This window comes from Ursus arctos, unplaced genomic scaffold (genome assembly GCF_023065955.2).
Source record: "Ursus arctos isolate Adak ecotype North America unplaced genomic scaffold, UrsArc2.0 scaffold_14, whole genome shotgun sequence".
In the NCBI taxonomy this organism is placed as follows: Eukaryota; Metazoa; Chordata; class Mammalia; order Carnivora; family Ursidae; genus Ursus; species Ursus arctos.
The window spans coordinates 35,028,852-35,048,138 of record NW_026622808.1 but is presented as its reverse complement, the minus strand read 5'-3'; the positions used below and the strand labels follow the sequence as shown (position 1 = coordinate 35,048,138).

General features: G+C 43.5%; 1 protein-coding gene across 2 annotated transcripts; it reads left to right on the top strand.

The window, feature by feature from the left end:
- The first annotated feature begins 89 nt into the window (after positions 1-89).
- WDR82 (WD repeat domain 82) lies at positions 90-18,623 on the top strand. Of its 2 annotated transcripts, XM_026500972.4 has the most exons (9): positions 90-557; positions 4,553-4,650; positions 7,577-7,643; positions 12,041-12,140; positions 12,645-12,761; positions 12,997-13,152; positions 13,594-13,663; positions 14,220-14,362; positions 15,777-18,623. In XM_026500972.4, the coding sequence occupies exons 1-9, from the start codon at positions 397-399 to the stop codon at positions 15,804-15,806; spliced, it is 942 nt and encodes a 313-aa protein (XP_026356757.1). In that variant the 5' UTR covers positions 90-396; the 3' UTR covers positions 15,807-18,623. The 2 variants fall into 2 exon arrangements, with proteins under 2 accessions (XP_026356757.1, XP_057167738.1); XM_057311755.1 differs by having other exon boundaries at positions 14,220-18,623.
- Positions 18,624-19,287: the final 664 nt, after the last annotated feature.

The window sequence follows — 19,287 nt, the reverse complement described above, 5'->3', positions numbered from 1 at the left end:
CCGCACTGACGTCACCACCCCGCCGGCCCCGCCTCGCGCCGCCGTTCCGCCCCGCCCCCTTTCCCGGCGTGCGCCGCGGTGAGGCTCCTCGCCCTCGGCTTCTGCCTGTCGTCCCAAGATGGCGGACACAATGAGCCGGCGCCGCGCCGGTTGGCCCTGAGGTGACTGTGAGGAGGAACGGTGTGCGAGCCCTCTCAGTGCGGGCAGAAGAGCGTCGCACGTGCAGGAGGAAGAAGGGGAGGAGGTCGCCCGACTGTCGGCCGCCTGTGCGCTCGCCGCCGGCGCGGCGCCCGCCCCGCCCGGGTCGGCCCCTCGGCAGCCAGACCGCCCGCCCGCCCGCTCGCCGCCGGGCCCCGCCCCAGCCCTGCGCCGCCGCCGCCTCCAGCAGCCGCCGCCATGAAGCTGACCGACAGCGTGCTGCGGAGTTTCCGCGTCGCCAAGGTGTTCCGCGAGAACTCGGACAAGATTAACTGCTTCGACTTCAGCCCCAACGGCGAGACGGTCATCTCGAGCAGCGACGACGACTCCATCGTGCTCTATGACTGCCAGGAGGGCAAGTGAGTGCGGCGGTGGCCCTGGGCCCGGGCCCGTCGTCGGTCCGTCCCACCCTCCTTCCCTCCCGGGGCCCAGCGCTCGCCCCCGCCGCCCTCCCCCGCCCCGGCCCCGCCGCCCTCCCCTGGCCTGTTTTGCTCTCGCTGCTGCGAGGGCCGCTTCCACTCCGAAGCCGCCCAGGAGACCTTTAATTTTCTTTTTAAAAATGATGAGAGTGATAACATCATTATTTTGTATGCCTTCGGCCTCCTGGAAAAGCGCTTCTGCATCGTTTGCCAAACCCCACCTTGACCTTGACCTTTAAACGCCCTGTCCGCCCACTTCGGCCCCAGCACGTAGCTTTTCCGCTCCTCCGACTCTGTCAGAGGTGCCCGTCAGTCCTGGCCCCCGCGCAGAACCGCAGAGGCTGCTCTCCTGCCTCAGTCAAGAGCGTCACAGCTCGCGCTCTCTGCCCTCCTCGGTGACCTCGATTCAGCCCTGGCACTCCGCCCATCCCCTGCCCCGCAGCTTCCCGCGGCCTTCTGCCGGAAGGCCGCGTGGGTTGCAGTTCTTAGCTGTCAGGATTTATTTGTTGTGCCTCTTTGGGCCCCCTGTCTTTTCCTTTCTGTTCCATATCATCCCTCTTACTCCCTGAGACCCGATGCCCACATTTGCAGTTAACTTTTGAACAACATCAGAAACTTTTCCTTTTTGCCAGAAAAAGACGAACTTGGCTGTCCCATCCCAACCTGAATGGGAGCCTGCTATGAAAACAAAGAAAGCATCCTATAACAATTTCGTGTTTCCTCTTATACTTTTTTAAAATTACACTTTATGGTCCTCATGGAATTACCAGAATTCAGGGTCTGATCCTGAAGTTTCTATGTTGCCCCGAGTCCTCTGGAGACCCACTGCACTGCATCTCTGTTAAGTCTTCAAAACACATTTTGCCCTTTTCTCTGGGCACCTTGTCAGCTTCACCTCACCCTCTGTAGACCTGCTTTGCTTTCTCCTTGCTAAATTGTGAGCGCCTTTGGAGGCGAAACTGGTTTAGGCTAGATTGGATTTTCCTCAGCCACTTTGCCCAAGTAGGCTTGCAGATGTTTGGTTTAATTTGGTGGCTACTGGTTTTGTCAGATTTCATTTTGTTACCTAGCTCCAGATATTATTTTTTGAATTCTCAGAGTTTTCTCTCTTTTCTCCAACTGTTCTTTTGCCTTTTGTTTTAAAACCAGTGTCTTCTATAAACTTTATTTTGCAGCTTGTCTCTTCATTTGTGAATTTGGTTATAATGCTGTTTTGGTCTAAGCTGTGTCTTCTCCCCAATTTTTTCCCACGGGGGCTGTGAAAAAGTATTATGTAACTGGCTCTGAATCTGCCTGCAGTATGCGGAAGAGTGGCATATACTGGTGGTCCTGGGGGAGGAGAGAATTGCTAGCTGGACCATTATTCATTTAGTAGGTGGATTTCTGTCCAGATCTGGCCACTTTAATCAGATTGGAAGAGAGAGTAACATAGAGCTGGAGTGGGCATCAGGGTTGCTGGGTCCTGGAGCTAAAAGTAATTTGAAGCTGGCTGGCTTGAAATGTTTAATGCTTGTGCACGGATTAGAACTTCTACCTGTAACCTGAGGATAGAGATGTATATTCTCATTCAAAGAAAATGAAGATTGTGACATGTGACAGCAGTCCTTAGCAGTTTGTCTGCAGATGTGGCATAATTTCTACTTGTTGGGAGCAATGACTTGGAAGTCCTTTCTTGTTAAAAGTAAAATGTTAATTTTATGACATAATGCAGTTTATTCACTGATGTAGCAGTTCTACATAATTACAAACTTAGAGAAAACTTACAACAGTATCTCACATATCCCATATCATCCAGTAATCGGTTACATTTTACCTCTTTTGCTTTATCACTCTAAATATTAAGGAACGCATTTTTTTCTGAACCATTAGGCAATAAATTGGAGGTATCAAGCCCCTTACCTCTAAACACTTCAACATGGATTTCCTAAGCACAAGGACATTCTTTTACATAGCCAGAGCACAGTTATCCAAATTAGAAAATTTAGGATTGATTTGATAGTATAGGACACACTGTTTTAAATTTTCTCTTATCAGTGAATTGTGACGTTGTAGTTTGTTGCAAGAGAGTGGCCTGTAGTTAAGGAGACCTGGGTTGTAGTTTGGCCTTGTGACCAAGTGTGTGACAGCGGTCAGAGCACTCCCCTAAATATTAGATGACCTCTTTCACCTTTAAGAGTCCATGATCCTAAGTGGTAATGTGAAGAAAAAATTTGCCACTAGTGTAAGTCAATTGAACATTGGTAGAAGAATAGTGTTTTTTGGGAAGGCATAGTATCTCTACTGGATGGTACTAATGTTAGAATTTGGGAGCTTGAAAAAGGCTAAAACAGGGTTCCTTATGCTTAATATTTTCCAGTTCTTTGTTCATTTTGTCCATGTTTTGTTAACATCCACTGAGTGATTTTTCAACTTGAAAGAATATGAAAGATATTATTTGCTAGGTGATGCAAATTATTCATAGACAGGCTTTAATCATATTTATTCATATCTGATCACAAGAATCATAGTTTGTGGAAAGAAACTTACCAAAATATTCATGGAAAAATGTAGTGCATGGGCTTCATAAAAACCTGTGAAATGGATGTAAAAATTAGGCTCTTTCAAACTAGGAAGTGATATGAGATAAAAATTTCTGTTTTTAAAAACAAATCTTAGGTTAGTGTTCCTGATAAATTTGAGACAAATAGATCATATATAAGTGGAGCTGAAAATTTTCCTTATACCACACCCTTTAATATTGGCTCTTCAGGATATGTCTTCACTGTTTTATACAGACCGAATTATTGAGATAAGTAAGCTTCTTTTTCCACTTGTAGAAACAAAGTCAACTATTTTTTGAGAGCAAGAACACGTGCTTATGCATGCATGTGCCCACTCTGTTTACCACACAGTAACCCCACAGCAGAACTCAGGATGGTGAACTCAGCAGGGTAGCCTTTGGGCTGATCTTTTTAGCCGATCTTTCAGTTATAGGTGAGAAAGTGGAAAATTCAGTGCATGTGGAGTGAGAAGTCTTGTTTGGAAATAGGTTTTATGTATCGAAACTCTTGACCTCCCTGACATTAACAAAAATTGAAAGTGCAAATATTTGACTTCTTAAAGCTGCCTGAGTAATCAGATTGTTCAGCGTCTAGGTTCCATTGAGAGGGTGAACTTTTTTCTTTTTCAAAATTGGAACTCTTGGTAAACATTGGTACGGGATTTATGAAATCCTCCTATACCTAAATGTAGAACATGGTGAAGTTTTTGGTTAAAGACTTTGCTGAGATCCGTTTCAGCTTGATGTTTGATCGTCAAGGTTCTGTAGAGGGAAGCATTGAAGGAACTTCAAATGGATTGCTTTAAAAAAGGAAACCAGTGACTAGTTTTTTTCTAGGGAGGGTTAGCCTTGCCTTCAATAAGGCTCAGTAAGTACTTCGAACTTGTAGGATAGGAAGGATGGATAGCTTCTGCAACAGCAGGTTATATTAGGAAAGGCAAGCAGTTTTGCATCTGGTTTCAGTTTTGATAAATCATTTCTTCTTAAAAAAAAGACCTTATTTCTAAATGAATAGCTTAAGAAAAGTTCTGGCCTCCTTGGTATGACGTAGTCTCATATCCCTCTTTGTTATAAGTTGTGACTTGTGTTTTATGTGCCTTTCTTCGCAAATAGATGTACTTTTTCTCAAAACTTCTGAACATTGTAGTAAACACTCATTTGAGCCCTCAGATTTACTTCCACTTCCTAACCTCAGTATTTGGTGTTCAGAGGTGAAAGTCTGTTGCAGTTGGTTGATTCCATTTGTTTCCTCCCTTTTGGAAGAAATTCTGTTTCTTTCATCCCAAGAATCCTCATCCTTGCCACATCATTCAAGTGCTTCTCTTTATATGAAGATCCCAGATTTTGGTGATGGAGGATTTTGATGGTTTTCTTTCTCTGTCCATTTCCTCGTCAGACCAAAGAGAACCCTGTACAGTAAGAAATATGGTGTGGACCTCATCAGATATACCCATGCAGCAAACACAGTCGTTTACAGCTCTAACAAAATAGACGGTAAGCAAGCCTTCTTTTTAGGAAGTTATGCTCATGGTTTCTTTTGTTAAATAGTTCTTGGAATCTCTGTGACTACTTCTGCTTTGGTTAGAGTTACTTTAATTTAAATGTTTTCCTATGGTGTTAGCAGTGCCAACATTGTTATGACTCAAGGGATGCTGGAAGCAATCCACTAGTACTTTTGAAGGACTTGAAACGGACTATGAAAGGTCTCCAGATTAGAGTGGAGAGTGGGTATAGGAAGCAATGAATTGTATTTATAGTTTGTACTTATTTAAACTTGAAAGAATACTTTTAGAATAAATAAAAGGAAAGAGTACTTGACATATAGCAAGTGGTAAATAACCACATATGCCTGAACTGTGGTAATTTAGGGACCTTTGAAGAGTTTCTGGTGTATGCCCACGTTTTATGGTCTGTGTCATAAAGGACAGTGTATTGACCTTAATTATCTTTGATTTCAGGGACTTTTTAAAAGCTGAATTTTGAAACCCTTTTCCCTTTTTACTTAATTTATTTTTAAAGATTTTATTTTTAAGTAATCTCTACACCTAACATGGGGCTTGAACTCATGACCCTGAGATCAAGAGTTGCATGCTCTACTGACTGAGCCAGCCAGGCGTGTCCTCCCCTTTTAATTTTTAAATAAAACTAATGTCTTTGAAGAGTAAAGAGTTATTTTTAGAAATTAAACTTGTGAATTTTTTTCTCTAATGATCTCTGTTTTTACCTGTATTTCCCCTGGAATAAGTCATCCTCAGTTGACAATTCATCTTGGTAATTGAGATATGTAACACTTAACTTTCATGTTAGGACCCCCCCCCTTTTTTTTTAATATCACTGGATTTATTGATCCACTTTTTGAAGTAAGATTTTTATTTATTTATTTATTTGTTTATTTATTTATTTAGAGAGCGTGATGGGGGTTGGGAGAGGGGAAGAGGATCTTAACCAGGCTCCACACCCAGCACGGAGCCCAGTGCAGACCCAACTTGGGGCTCGGTCTTAAAACCCTGAGATCATGACCTGAGCTGAAATCAAGAGTTGGACGCTTAACTGACTGAGCCACTCAGGTGCCCTACAGTAAGATTTTTCTAATGTCATCCACCAAAGATGGCTTAGACTGCTATTTTGGCTATGCCTATCTCAGGGCAGATGGGCAGAAGTCTTTTTTTTTTAAATGAGACTTTTCTGCCTGTACTTGATTTTAGTAAGTATATCATTTCTGCTTTTCATGCCTCTATTTCAGAAGTGGTTTTCTAAATAAGCAGTGCAATTGATGCTTTTGGACAAGAATATAAATCATTAGGATCCTGAGGAAACATATCTATGTGATCATCTGATTGACTGGTATACTTCTTCTGTTGGGGTATTTTTCTGGGTGAATAAATGTGAGGATTCTCCAAATATGGTGCAAAATGAGGCAAATGTGTGGCACTTGCAGCTTTGCTGCCAGGCCTCTGCTGTGAGGATGTTGCCTTTCCTGTCTCGAGTGCATCCTGAAGAGTTCCTCCAACGCTCCGTTTCCTTTTGCCTGATTCCAGGCTGAGGTAGTAGTTTGTACAGTTTGAGGGTCTATGATACCACCCGGTACAGGAGATAACTGTACAGGCCACTGCCTTGCCAGGAACAGCGCACCAGCTACTGAGTGGGGCGGAGAGGATGGCGACGCCCTGCTCATCTCTGGGAGAACAGGTAATGGGGAGGAAGTCTTTTTCTGCTTAGGGCAGGTGAGTTACTAGAAGTAGAACAACCAGGAAGACTTTGTAGTTGTCATTCTAGAACTTTGAAGATTTTCAAAGAAAACTATATTAGAATTCTGTTTTGGAACATACAAAGAGTGCGATTTTTCCTCTCCTAGGTCAAATGCCCTGTTGTTAGAAAGTACCCCTGTGAACCACTGAAATGACTTGGTGCTTTCAGCCTCTTTGTTTCTGTGTTCTGTTGCCTCTTTCTGTGCTTTCCTGTCTGTATTTTGGCACTGTTTCTTAGTGCCTCTTTCTCAACAATTGCTTCTTATTCCTAGTCTTTTGGGGGGCATAGCACTTTCCAGTTCTGTTCTTTATGGCACTTCATTCCCTTCCCACCACTATCTTTTTTGTTTACTTTTTCAGATAGAATCCCTTGGTTTTTAAGAGTGTTTGTCTTTTTCTCCCCAAGTGCAAACCTCTATGATTATTCCTGTCTTTAATATTGACAAAATCTCACTGCTTTGACTTGTTGGTATATTCATGAGTTTGATTTTTAAATGTTTTAAGATCTTTTTAACCCAGATTTCCTTATTTGTTCTTTTGGTTATGTTATTACTATTACTATTATTTTTTAACCGACTTCTTTGCACAAAGGACCAGTGGATAGTTGGTTAATTTAAGAAGTAGTAGGACATTACTTCTCTTTCCATTTGTTTAGTTTTGATGTAAATTGTATATCCAGTTAACATTTAGGTCAGAGTTGGGTTGACACACTGTTGGAGAACCCTGGACAAAAATATTATGCCAGAGTCCAGCCCAATCCTCAGTTTAGCATGGCTGCTTAATACTTTGAGCCTGTTTCTCAGCAGCTAAATGTTTTCCTGTAAGGCTTGCCATTCTGTGGGCACTAAAAGTATTGTGTTTGGGGGGATGGCGCAGGCTGGGTATTTTTGCAGGACAGGTTGCACTGTAACTATGTGGAAGCCAAAGATTGGTGGTAACAATGATTTTAAACATTGCTCTATATGACGTCAACTTGAGAACTCTGCTTTTGAATTATGTGGAATCTGTAGTGCCCATTCTTCAGCTGTGAAGTGGAATTACTTAACCTTATTTATTCACACGTTTCTTGAGTTATGGAAAACAATGTATTCTTTGACCTTCAAGACAAAAAATGCAGAGTAATTACTTTAAAAATAATAGGGTATCATCGTGCCTTATTTGTCTTCTTACAGATACTATTCGTTACCTGTCCTTGCATGACAACAAATACATCAGATACTTTCCTGGACATAGCAAAAGGTAAGAGCCAAGTGCTACAGAAATAGAGAGTTCTTTTATTCCTGAGGTTATCCAGAGACTAGGAGAGTAGAGAGATTTTATTAGTGAACTGAAGCTAGTTCCTCACTGCTGTTTGGCATCCTTACTTGTCTCTTGTTAACTGAGGCTGCGGAAGCAGGGGTGGGACTTTGTAGATAAACCAAGATCTCAGTTAAATCATAATTAGGAAAAAAGTGGATTAAAGATATTCAGTAGAAACCTAGGTAGTACAAATTATGTTCATCATTTAGGAACCCCAAACAATCAGATGTCCCTTAATGGAAAAGACTATTTACGTGTACGAGGCCTCTTCCAGTATTGGCGGCCCCATTTCAGCAGGCCCCTGCTTTAAATAAATATGTTCCATGTGAAGATCTTAATGAGAATACAAAAATATTAATAAATAAAATTGTCCTTTTTTAGTTTTGAAAGTCCAAAAACTTGTTTCCTTATTCTATTTTGTGATGCATTTTGTTTCTCTCTGTCTCCTACCCCACTTCCCCCAGTTGTTTTTTTCTCCAATTTTTCAAGTTTGGGTTGAATGTTGAACATTCTCCTTTGGATGATACTTTAATCACTGAGGGTATTTCCTCATCCTTTTGTTTGCAACTATACATGAACCTAGCGTGACTTGGAGTAGTGGTACAGAACCGTGACAGAAGGTGGACCAAGAGCACCCTGTTTTTAGCTGCGCTTGTGATTGGGCAGGGCAGATCTGTGTTGCTGAAGATGAAAGGTGGCAGCTGTTGGTTACCGTGTAGTTCCAAACAAAGAATGGCCTGTGACAAGGAGATGATTTTGCTTGTTTGTAGTCAAATTAGTGTTCACAAATGTATCGTCTGTAATTATAAGCTGATTGCAGTTGTTTAAAATTCTTTCCAATCTTCCCGATTATCCACCCTTCTGATGTTCTGATTCTTAGATGACTTTGTGCCTCTTTTGTTGTTTTCAGAAAATCAAGGCCATCCCAAATGAGTTCTTTCAACTTCTGTCCCTTCTGTTTCTTTCTTGGAACCCTTTCCTTAAAAAGAAATAGCCTTTCTTCCTTGACAAAATCAACCTCCCTCTTTCTGCTTGCTTCTGTCTTCTAAACTAGACCTTTCCTTGCTGCCTACGAACTTACTTGGTCTTCCTTATTTTAAATCTATTTCTTGAACCTATCTCCCACTCCTTTTAACTGTCAAACATGAAAGAATAATCTGCATACTCCCATCTCCACCTCCTCACACTCATTCACTGTTTAAATCACTCAGTCTAGTCCCAGAATCACTTATAGAGCTTTTTCCAAGCTGTTTTATTTCCCTTTCCCTGCTGCCTCCAGTTAAAATCTACTGCCTTGGGGTTTGGTTTGTTTATTTTTGTTTTTTTGGTGCTCAACTTCTCAATAACTCTTTTTTTTTTTTTCCCTTTGGCAGCTCACATTTCCCATCTTGGTGCTACTCTTGCTGTTCTTGGCCTCTCTTTCTCCTTTTGACTTTAAAATAAACAAGATTCTACCCTCATTTTTCTACGTCTCTTGATATTTTTTCAGATACCTCCATCACTAATTTCATTCACCTCTACTCAGACGGCTTCCCAAATCAATATTTTTAGCTCATGTATATCCTGATTTCCAGACTCAATTTCCACCTCCAGGTTTTGTATATATCTGCGTAGTGTTTCTTTCATGCCCCCACCTGACAGGTCCAGCATGCCATCCCTCATTGTTACATGCCTTTGGCCAGCTCCTCTCTGTTTGCGTCATATGTCTTCATCACTGTCCCTTCTAATTATCCTGACTCAGAGCCTCTGTTACCTGTTTGCTTTCTTTCCCCTGCTTTCACATCTAATGAGCCGTTAATCCTATTGATTCTGCCTAGGTTTAACCTCATGTGTCACTTGGCTCTGTACTGTTTCCTTTTATTCTGCCCCAGCTCATGCCCTGTCAGGTGAATTATTGGCAAAGCCTAATTAATCTCCCCAGCCCTCATCATCCTGCTTTAGCATCCTGTATTACAGCTCTGACCACTTCACAGTCTGTCTGGAAGCTTTAATGGTTCACCATATCTGTCTGCTCCTTCCCCTTGGAGTCAGGCTCACCTCCCTCCAGGCTGACTCATTTTCCCAGCATTATCTCCCACCACTTCAGGTGAACTCTGCGCTGCTTCCTGAATGTGGGCCTCATGCTTTCTTATCTGGCATTTTTTTCGTAAAGCCATCTCCCATTAAGATCCTGTCCACTACATATGCTGCTGCTTCCAGAAAGCCTTCTCTCACCCTCTCTCGGAGTTCTTTGGACTAGACAATTAATGCATTCTTAGAGTTGAGATTTTGCTCCTCATTGCATTCCCTTTACCTCTCAGCATGGAGCCTTGTGCCAAGATAGACTTCGTCTGAGCTTTTGACCTGAATACCATGGCATTAAAATTACATGTCCATATGCATTCTGCTCACTCTGTTTTATTACCACCTCAGCATTCCCAGGAAATTTTGGCTTATGGTATCTTTAAACGTTTAGGTTGAGGAACTGGTCTGAATGTTAGTTGAGTTATATTGCAAGAAATTTTTCTTTAGATAAAAAGTTTAAGAAAAAAGTACATTTTCTCATTTTCTATTCATGGCATAAATTTTAATTTTTTCCAGTAGAACCAAAACTTCCAGTGTCATCCAAAACTTGAACATCCTCTATTTCTAGATTAAAAAAATCCATTCACAAATGAGCTGTGCAGTTTGGTCATCTTTTTGACTTCGAACTTTTGTCAAAATGAAATAGCACAACAACATTTCCTTTATAATCTTCATCTATGACACCAGCTCTTATATCTATGAAGTGTTTTACAGCCAAACCCGAATGTGGAACTACTCTTCCATAATCCAGAAGGAAGAGTTATCCAAATGTCTGTTTTCACAAGGGCTTTCTTTATAGGTGGTACTGACCGAAGAAGCATAGGTGCTGTACAGGTAATAGCTCCCCTCACTTGGGGCTGTGGTGTGCTCTGAGAGGCAGGTGACGTAGAGCCACATGCTGTCCTTCCTTGCAGGCCAGGCCCAAATGCTTGGGAGGCGGCAGGTGTCTTCAGAGCAGGGCGTGGCAGAGTGAGAACATGAGCAGAAGGGACAGGAGAGCTCGGGGTGAGCCTTTGGAAGAAAGGTCTTTTAGTGAGTGACTCTTAATGCTATAACCGTAAGAGGGGACCCATATCAGAAATACGGTTGCTATTAGCACAGGCCTGTGGCTTAGTAAGTGTGGTGCCCAAACCAGCAGTCTCACCATCACCTAGGAGCTTGTTGGAAGTGCAGGTTTGCAGTCCTCACCGCAGACCTACTAGATGAGAAGTTCTGGGAGTGGATCCCAGTCGTCTGCGTTTCAGTCCACCCACAGGTGATGCTGATGATACTCAGGTTTGAGACTGTTAGTATAGTCCACAAAACTCTAGTTAAGGAATCATGAGTGTTTTTTGTTTGTTTTGTTTTTCAATTGAGATACGGTTTAGTACCATAATTCACCCTCTTAAAGTACACAGTTTAGGTTTTTAGTATTTTCACAGCGTTGGGCGACCATCAGCACTAATCCAGAACATTTTCATCACTCCCAGATAGAAACCCTGCACACCTTAGCAGTCACTCCCTACTCCCCCTCCTCCAGGTCCCCAGCAACCACTAATCTACTTTCTGCCTCTATAGCTTTGCTTATTCTGGACATTTTGTGTAAATGAAATGAGACAGTGTGGGAACTTTTATGTCTAGTTCTTTCATTTACCATGTTTCCAAGGTGCATACATGTTGTAGCATGAATCAGTGCTTCATTTCTTTTATTAGCAAATAATAATTCATTGTACGGCTATACCACATTTTGCTTATCCATTCATTAGTTAATGGGCATTTGGGTTTTTTCCACTTTTTGGCTAAGATGAATAATGCTGCTGGGATGTATGTACAGTTTTGTGTAGACATACATTTTCTAGAAGTGAAATTTCTAGGTCTTATAGTAATGTATCTGTCTTTAACTTTTTGAAGAACTGTAAAACCTAAAAAGCAGCTGCACCATTTTACATTCCAGTCAGCGGTGCATGGGGGTTCTGACTTCTCCATATCCTCTCCAACACTTGTTATCTCTCTTGTGAATTGGTATCTCCTTGTGGTGTAATTTACATTGGAGTCTTCCATTTTTATGCTCTAGTTTTAAGTTTCTCTTTTCATTGCAATTAGTTTCATTCATAGGGCTTTTCATTATATTAGTTGTCTTTGGTTATTCCAGATTGTTTGTATATGTATGTTTCTTAAAATGGCAGTTTTGGGAGAACAGGTGTATGTAGGTAGGCAAGTAGAGTGGTTTAGAGTTCACATCCAATTTTTGCAAATATTTTACTTCAACTCCTATTTATCTTGATGCATTGCAGGGTGGTGGCCTTGTCCATGTCACCTGTGGATGACACTTTCATTTCTGGGTCTCTTGATAAGACCATTCGACTCTGGGATCTCCGGTCTCCTAACTGCCAGGTAATGGTACCTCACAGTTATACTTCGAGTATTTTCTATGGTAGGCAATGTCATCAGCTCTTCTTCTCAAACAAGGGAGAAAGTAATGGTTCCATTCTGAGATCCCAGAGTCTTTCTAAACTTTGGAGAAAATCTGTCTTCCTGGTAGGTAGCTGGTAATTAAGCAAATGCCATAATCCAGTGCATAGTGAGTTATGCTCTGCAGCTTTTTGCTTTCAAAACCGTTTTCCTGAAACCTGTGAGCTATAGCTTTTATTCTCAAGGGATTTGTTTTTATTTGAATTCAGTGTCTATAGAATTGTACAGTTAGGGTTGATGAAGCCAGTTGTATGGAGACCTGTTTGTAAAAAGCCTCATTTTAGTTAGTTTTGTTTGCTTTTTCTGTTCCCTAGGTAGGCAGGTATAAAGGTATTTGTGTCCCTTTCTTGAGTTTTCATTAGAAAAAGTAAATTACATAGTGGTAGGATCCTGAGTTCATTAACTTTTTTTCTTATTTTTTCTTAGGGGCTCATGCATCTACAAGGCAAGCCAGTTTGTTCCTTTGATCCAGAAGGGTTAATTTTTGCTGCAGGTGTCAATTCTGAAATGGTCAAGCTTTATGACCTTCGCTCTTTTGATAAGGTAAAATCTTTGAGTCTTTGAGCTATCTTGGTATTATGGAAGTTTTGAAGGGTAAGATGAGAGCCTTTTCCATGGTAGAGGAGGTATGTGGTAGACATTAGAGAACGTCGGAGCAATAGTTCTTCCTCTCCTTTTCCTAGTCAAAAAGGAATCTAAAGGGACAGAATGAGAGTTGGCTCTGGCAGAAGGAACACTGATGGGCCTTGGGCTGGGGCTGCTGTCTTTATCATTTCAGGGGCCATTTGCGACTTTTAAGATGCAGTACGATCGGACTTGTGAGTGGACAGGACTTAAATTCAGCAATGATGGTAAACTCATCCTCATCTCCACCAATGGCAGCTTCATCCGTCTCATCGATGCATTCAAGGGAGTGGTGATGCACACCTTTGGGGTGAGCTGACAACCTTTGAGCATGGCAACTTCCGTGCTTCTACCTCCTGGGCTGAGAATTATGTTAGCTGGTTGATGGAGACCAGCAGTTATCCTGGACTTGCCGATGGAGGCACAGGCTTGCATTTTCATTCTGAACATGAATTTATACTTCTTTCGGATTTAGAGACATTCACTTCTCACATAATGACCCACGTTTGGAGTATAGATACAAAATAATTTTTGACCATAATAATTTTCTTGCCGCACTGAATGTGGAGTCTGAGATGGGGTTGAATTGTAAAGGGTGGCAGCCTTGTGTGGAACATTGTGATGCTGTGCATGAAGAGGAGAGGGTTTCATGGAAAGGAAGGTGATGTGTGTGTGTGCTGGGTCAGTGTTTGCAGGGAATCATTTTATGTTAACAAGGCTGTGATAAGAGAACTGTTTTTCTTGTTTTTAGGGTTATGCCAACAGTAAAGCTGTCACTCTGGAGGCTTCATTTACTCCAGACTCCCAGTTTATTATGATCGGTAAGCTTTCTTTATCCCCCTTGGAGGTTATTTCTCTGGTATTGTGTATTTATTTGTGTTATTTTTATTAGTTTTAACTAATTAAGATACTATCTGTTATCCTTTTGATAGATGTTCTCAGATTTCTGTATAGCATGTTATGCCAAAGGTACAGTGTCTTTATCCTGATTGTGTAGTTCCTTATCGGGAACTGGCATTAATGTTGATCTTCCCTTGACCATCATAAGAGTTAAATTCTACAAGCACAATATTACTAGTAATACTGTTTTCCTGATTTAACCCTGCATTCGGTTGTCAGTGGCTCGACGTTGGTAGAGAGCCCCCTTTTTACGTGAGAAAACTGAAGTTAGAGGGGAAATGACTTGCTCGGGAACAAATAACTAGGGTTAAGATCAGTTTCCAAAGTATCCTTTCTTCACTGCCTCTCCTCCCTCAATTTCTGATGAGGGGCCAGGTCCTGAAGCTTGGCTTTTCTCCAGATGTCAATCTGTGTCTTTCCCACTTGTCTTTGCATTGCACCTTGAGCTGTTGTATTTTCCCTTATCATTCCCTTTAGGTTCAGAGGATGGCAAGATCCATGTCTGGAATGGAGAGAGTGGTATAAAAGTAGCTGTGTTGGATGGCAAACACACAGGCCCCATTACCTGTTTGCAGTTCAACCCCAAGTTCATGACCTTTGCCAGTGCATGTTCCAACATGGTATGTGAACATGGGAGATATCTTCCACTTAGGGGCCCTTTCTAGTTGGGGTGATGGGTGCTTCAGTGAGCACAGCAAGATGTGTTCTGAATAGGTATGTGACAAGCCTCCAGGTTCTTGTTCCTCAACTGGTGGCCTCTCTGGTTCACCTATTATCTGATCTCTGGTTGGAGTAGTCTTTCACTTTTTTTTTTTTTTTTTTTAAGATTTATTTATTTATTTCAGGGGGGAGGGGCAGAGGGAGAGGGAGAAGCAGACTCCCTGCTGAGCAGGGAGCCCTCCACAGGGCTTGATCCCAGGACCCTGAGATCACAACCTGAGCCGAAATCAAGAGTCAGATGCTTATGAACTGATCTTTCACTATTACTTTTACCCTTCTTTTCCTGATCTGAGATCAACTTTGTGCTGCTGGGAGATCTCAGGCCAGTTTTTGCTGTGGCCCCTGGTTTTATGCCCAAACTATTTGGGACTACGCCTGATAGTTTTTTGGCCTTTTTTTCCCTTTCTTTTGAGATTTTATTTGTTTATTAGAGAGAGAGCGCGCGCATGCGCATGAGCTGGGGGAGGCGCAGAGGGAGAGGGAGAAGCAGACTCCCCGCTGAGCAGGGAGCCCAATGTGGGGCTCCATCCCAGGACCCCGAGATCACGACCTGAAGACAGACGTTTAACCGACTAAGCCACCCAGGCGTCCCATTTTTTGGCCTTTTAAAATACTTTGAACCAGCCTTTTGTGGCTGTAACCTCTCAGTGTGCCGTTCCTTTCAGTTTATGCTGAATTCCTCAGAAATTCATACGGTTGATCATAACTCACTACTTAGAATTTCCCCTAGGCCCCTGTCTCTTCCTAGGCAAGGCTGGCAGAACAAAGCAAAGTATGTCTCAGTCTCAAGTTTCTTTCTGGCATCTCTTAAATCCACCTGGGTATTTGAGGATGAGGGATTCTGCTTTTAGCCTACCCAGAACACACTGCCCCCTTGGTCTTTTTTTTTTTTTTTTTTTTAATTCCAACTAAGGAAACAGTGTCAGAAGGAAATGCAACAAAACCATCCAGTTCAATCCCTCTCACTTTTTTACAGCTCAGGAAGGAGAGGGCCTGTTGGAGGTCACCTGGCAGATTAGCAGTGAGGCCAGGTTGCCCAGACACCCACCTTGCAGATGGCTTTCCTGGTTTTCCTTACTACTGGGCCACTGGGGTAGAAGGTCGACAGTATTGGAGACAGAACCAGCTTGCTTTTGCATGGAGGGGGTATTTCTCCATAGACCGCCAGAATTGATTTGTTGTGAGCGAAGGCCACCAGCCATAATTCCTCCACTATTGGGGTTGGGCACCTTGATGCTGTGTGGAGGGTAAGAACCCTCAGCAGTGAGGAGACGGGCTTGGCTTTTAAAAGTTGACTTCTGTTTCTCCTTTCAGGCCTTCTGGTTGCCCACCATTGACGACTGACCTTGGTGCTGCTCGGCTGTTTGTGTACAGTAAGGGTGGCCAACAGGAAAGAACTCAGAGGGGACTGAGACAATGGATTGGATCATTTGACTGGGCTGGAGAGCATCCTTCCACATGGCCTTCCCATGGATGTGCTGTACATCTGCTCAAAAGAAAAAAAGTACTTCGCTGAGCTTCTTCGAAAAGACTCTTGGTGTGGCAGATTCTATCAGGACTTAGATGTATTTTCCAGCTGTCACTGCACTGAGCTCCTCCAGAGGAGTGACCAGATTCATGATTAGGGTATCCTGGGGCCCTCGAGACGCCTTCAATTTTGAATGTATTTGCTGCTGAGGAGCCGGTGAAGTTGTTAATTCTGCACATCCCTTCTCCCACCCCCATAAATGCATGGGAAGCCACAGTTCTGGTTTTGAGATGCTAAGGGCAGCTCAGCACCCCTTGCCCTCACCCTGCATGTCTTGTTACTGGGTCTCCCTGTGTCATTGTGGCATTATTCCACAACCATCATGTTACTTAGGTGCCAAACATTTACAGAAATAAGTCTTCATATATCTTGGGGTAAGAAAGGGACAGATACAGAAAGAAGGACCTTGCTTGCCAGGAAGCCTTGTGAGTTAGTCCTGTGAGGGTGGGTGATCTGGGCATGCCTCAAGGCTGAGTGTTGGGTGGGAAATGGCCCAAGAGCCTGGAAGGGAGGGAAGTAGGGGTTGCAGGTAGTTCCTGTGGTTGGGAGGTTTAGCGGTAGCCTGGTGTGATCCCCCGTCATCAAGACAAACCTGCGGTCTTTCTGGGTGCCTGCCACGCTTGGTTTTGTACAAAAGCAAGGTGGGAGTCTATTTTTGTACGTGAGCTACATCACGCTTTCCTGTGGGCCAGTATTGTGGCGTGAGTCCGAGTTGTTTACACTGATGCCTTCCCTGCCCACCACAAATTGTGTACAGAGTCTCCAGATGATACCACCCCTTTCCCAGCTCCCAAGCGAGAGCTGGCTCTAGGCCTGTGTTATATGTTATATTTAGCCTTTTTATATATGACATGGGGTTTCTGTTTGTATTTTAGCACAGTGTGTACACCTTCACTGAAATATATCCGTGTGTGCATACATATATATGTATATGTATGTATGCATATATATATATGTATATAGAATATGTCATTTCTCAGAGTTCAGCAGAAGGAGGTGGAGTCCGGCAGCCCAGGAGAAAGACTGCATCCTTGCTAATAGTGTTTGCCACAAGTGTTAGTGAGTCTTCTCTATTACCTTTTTTCCTTTGGGAGACAGAACGAAGCAAAGCTTCAGGTGTTCGCTGTTCCCATGGCAGCTAAACGAGGGTCTTGGGATAACTTCCCTTGTGTTCCTCAAGCCGCACTTTGGGGCCCTTTCTGCAGTATTAGCCCCCTTTTTGCTCGGTGATGCTCTGTCTGCGCCTGTACATGTGTGACAGTCACTCTTGCATGCCTTTTGTGTCTGGCTCCTGGCGTTTGGGGACAAGATGCTGGAACCAGAGCATTTTCAGTTTGTCCGAAGCTTCTTTTCCAATTACAGGTCATTCCTGTTTACCTGGTATGTCTGCTTTCTTCTTTTCCTTGCCTTCTCTTGGAAGGGGGAGAGGTCTTGATCAGGGTTGTAATGAGCTAAGGCTGGCTCATGGCCTTTCCTTCCCCTGCATGGCCTTAGAGCAGGACCAGTGGCATGTTATTTCACTAAGTTCCCAAACATGGAAGCAGGTCACACGTTCCCTGCAGATACAGAAACAGGCTCAACAAGGTTACTACTTGCCCAAGAGGACATAGCTGCTAAGGGAAGTAAGCCATTAACTGCCTTTGTTCAGCAGCAGGAATAGGCTGTGAATTGCCAGCAATTACAGTTTTGTTTTGTTAGCAGTTACTTTCGACTTGTTCCTCAAACTTAAAGGGCAAGGGGCATACATCTTTCCAAAATGTAGACTGGGATCTGCAGCTTTTCTGCAGTGCCTCCCACTATCTGTAGCTCTGCCTTCTCAGAGCGGAGGGACTTTCAGAAACCAGATGATCGAGCTATTACTGCCCACTCCTGGCTCTCCAGGGTGGAAAATTCGTGGTAGCAGTAACTAACTGTTCAGAGAGTGCTTACGACTGCGGGTTTACAAGAAGGGCTGCACAGTGAGCGTAGCTGCAACCACAGCAGCAACTGGCCTGCCTGTCAGCAAGGAAGGTGATTTCTTTTGAGTTTCTAGTGTCCAAAGCTGAGGTACCATGTCCTTTGAAATATGCACGGCACTGCCTCTCTTTCTAGGGACCCGTGGCTATAGAGCTGGCTCCTGAGTGTGCAGGGAGAGGAAGGATATCGCTGGAAGTGACTGGAGACGATGTGGGAATAAGGTAGAATAAAGGGAGCAGAGGGGCTGGGGCTGCTGGGTTGCTCTCAGTGGAGCCAGGGGTACCCTAGCTCTCTGGGGTGGGAGCGGGCGCACACCATACTCTTGAGAGTCCTGGCCAAAGCCACCGATTTGTATGTGACACTGCACTGCTCAACCACCAGCCAGTGGGGTGTGTTTTTAATTTTTATTATTATTATTATTTTTTTTAAAGGAAAAAACCTTCCCTGTTGCAATCATAATTAATGCTTATTGAGAAAATTTGGGGAATTTTAAAATGAATCAGTTTGCCACCCAAATGCTACCACTGTTAATCTTTTGGTGTTAAATGTTCCCCTAGACATTTCTGTGCATAGATTTTTGGTGTGTTTACATAGTTGTTATTCTGTATATACAATTTTATGTCCCTTTTGTACTTAACATATAAACATTTTTTCCATGTTACCAGTCTTAAACAGAATTTTATGGCTGTAGCCTCTCTGTTGTTGAGTTTCCGTAGCATTGTTTGCCTGGTTCCTAGAGTTGGAGGGTTGGAGGGAGGGGTGGGTTGTCTCCCGTTAGTCCTCCTGACTCACCTTGGGACTCATGATCATGCTGTGTGGATGGACTGTTGGGCTTCCTGGGACTGTCCCCTGCCCTTCCCTGGTGACCAAGGCCTGAGGGCTGGTGGGAAGAACCCCTAGACCTGGACCTCAACGCACAGCAGCCTGGGTCTCCTCAACCACAGGCGCTAATAAGCAGCCACAGAGCCGGAAATGAGTGGGAAGAGCCAACCTGAGCCAGCATTGAAGTAGCATTTCGGACGACCTGCCACATACCTCAGGCTGCCTTTCATCCCCCATTGTTACCTCAACTTGTTCAGATTGGCAGGTTCTAGCCAGAATAAAGCTTGTCCTGCTAGGCCCTGGCGTCTGTGGGGCAGGGAGAATGCAGCCTCTTCTTTGAGGCTCCTGCACTAGTTCTGACAGAGGCCCTGGCCAGTAGCTTGCTTGGTAACCCATCGCCTGGCTGGTGAGTTGGTGACTCTAGAGCCCATGCACTAACTCCATATCCTCAGAGCTGCAGGACCTGCTGCCTACCTCTTCTTGGCCCCCTCTGAACCAGAGAAGACATCCTGGGGCCTG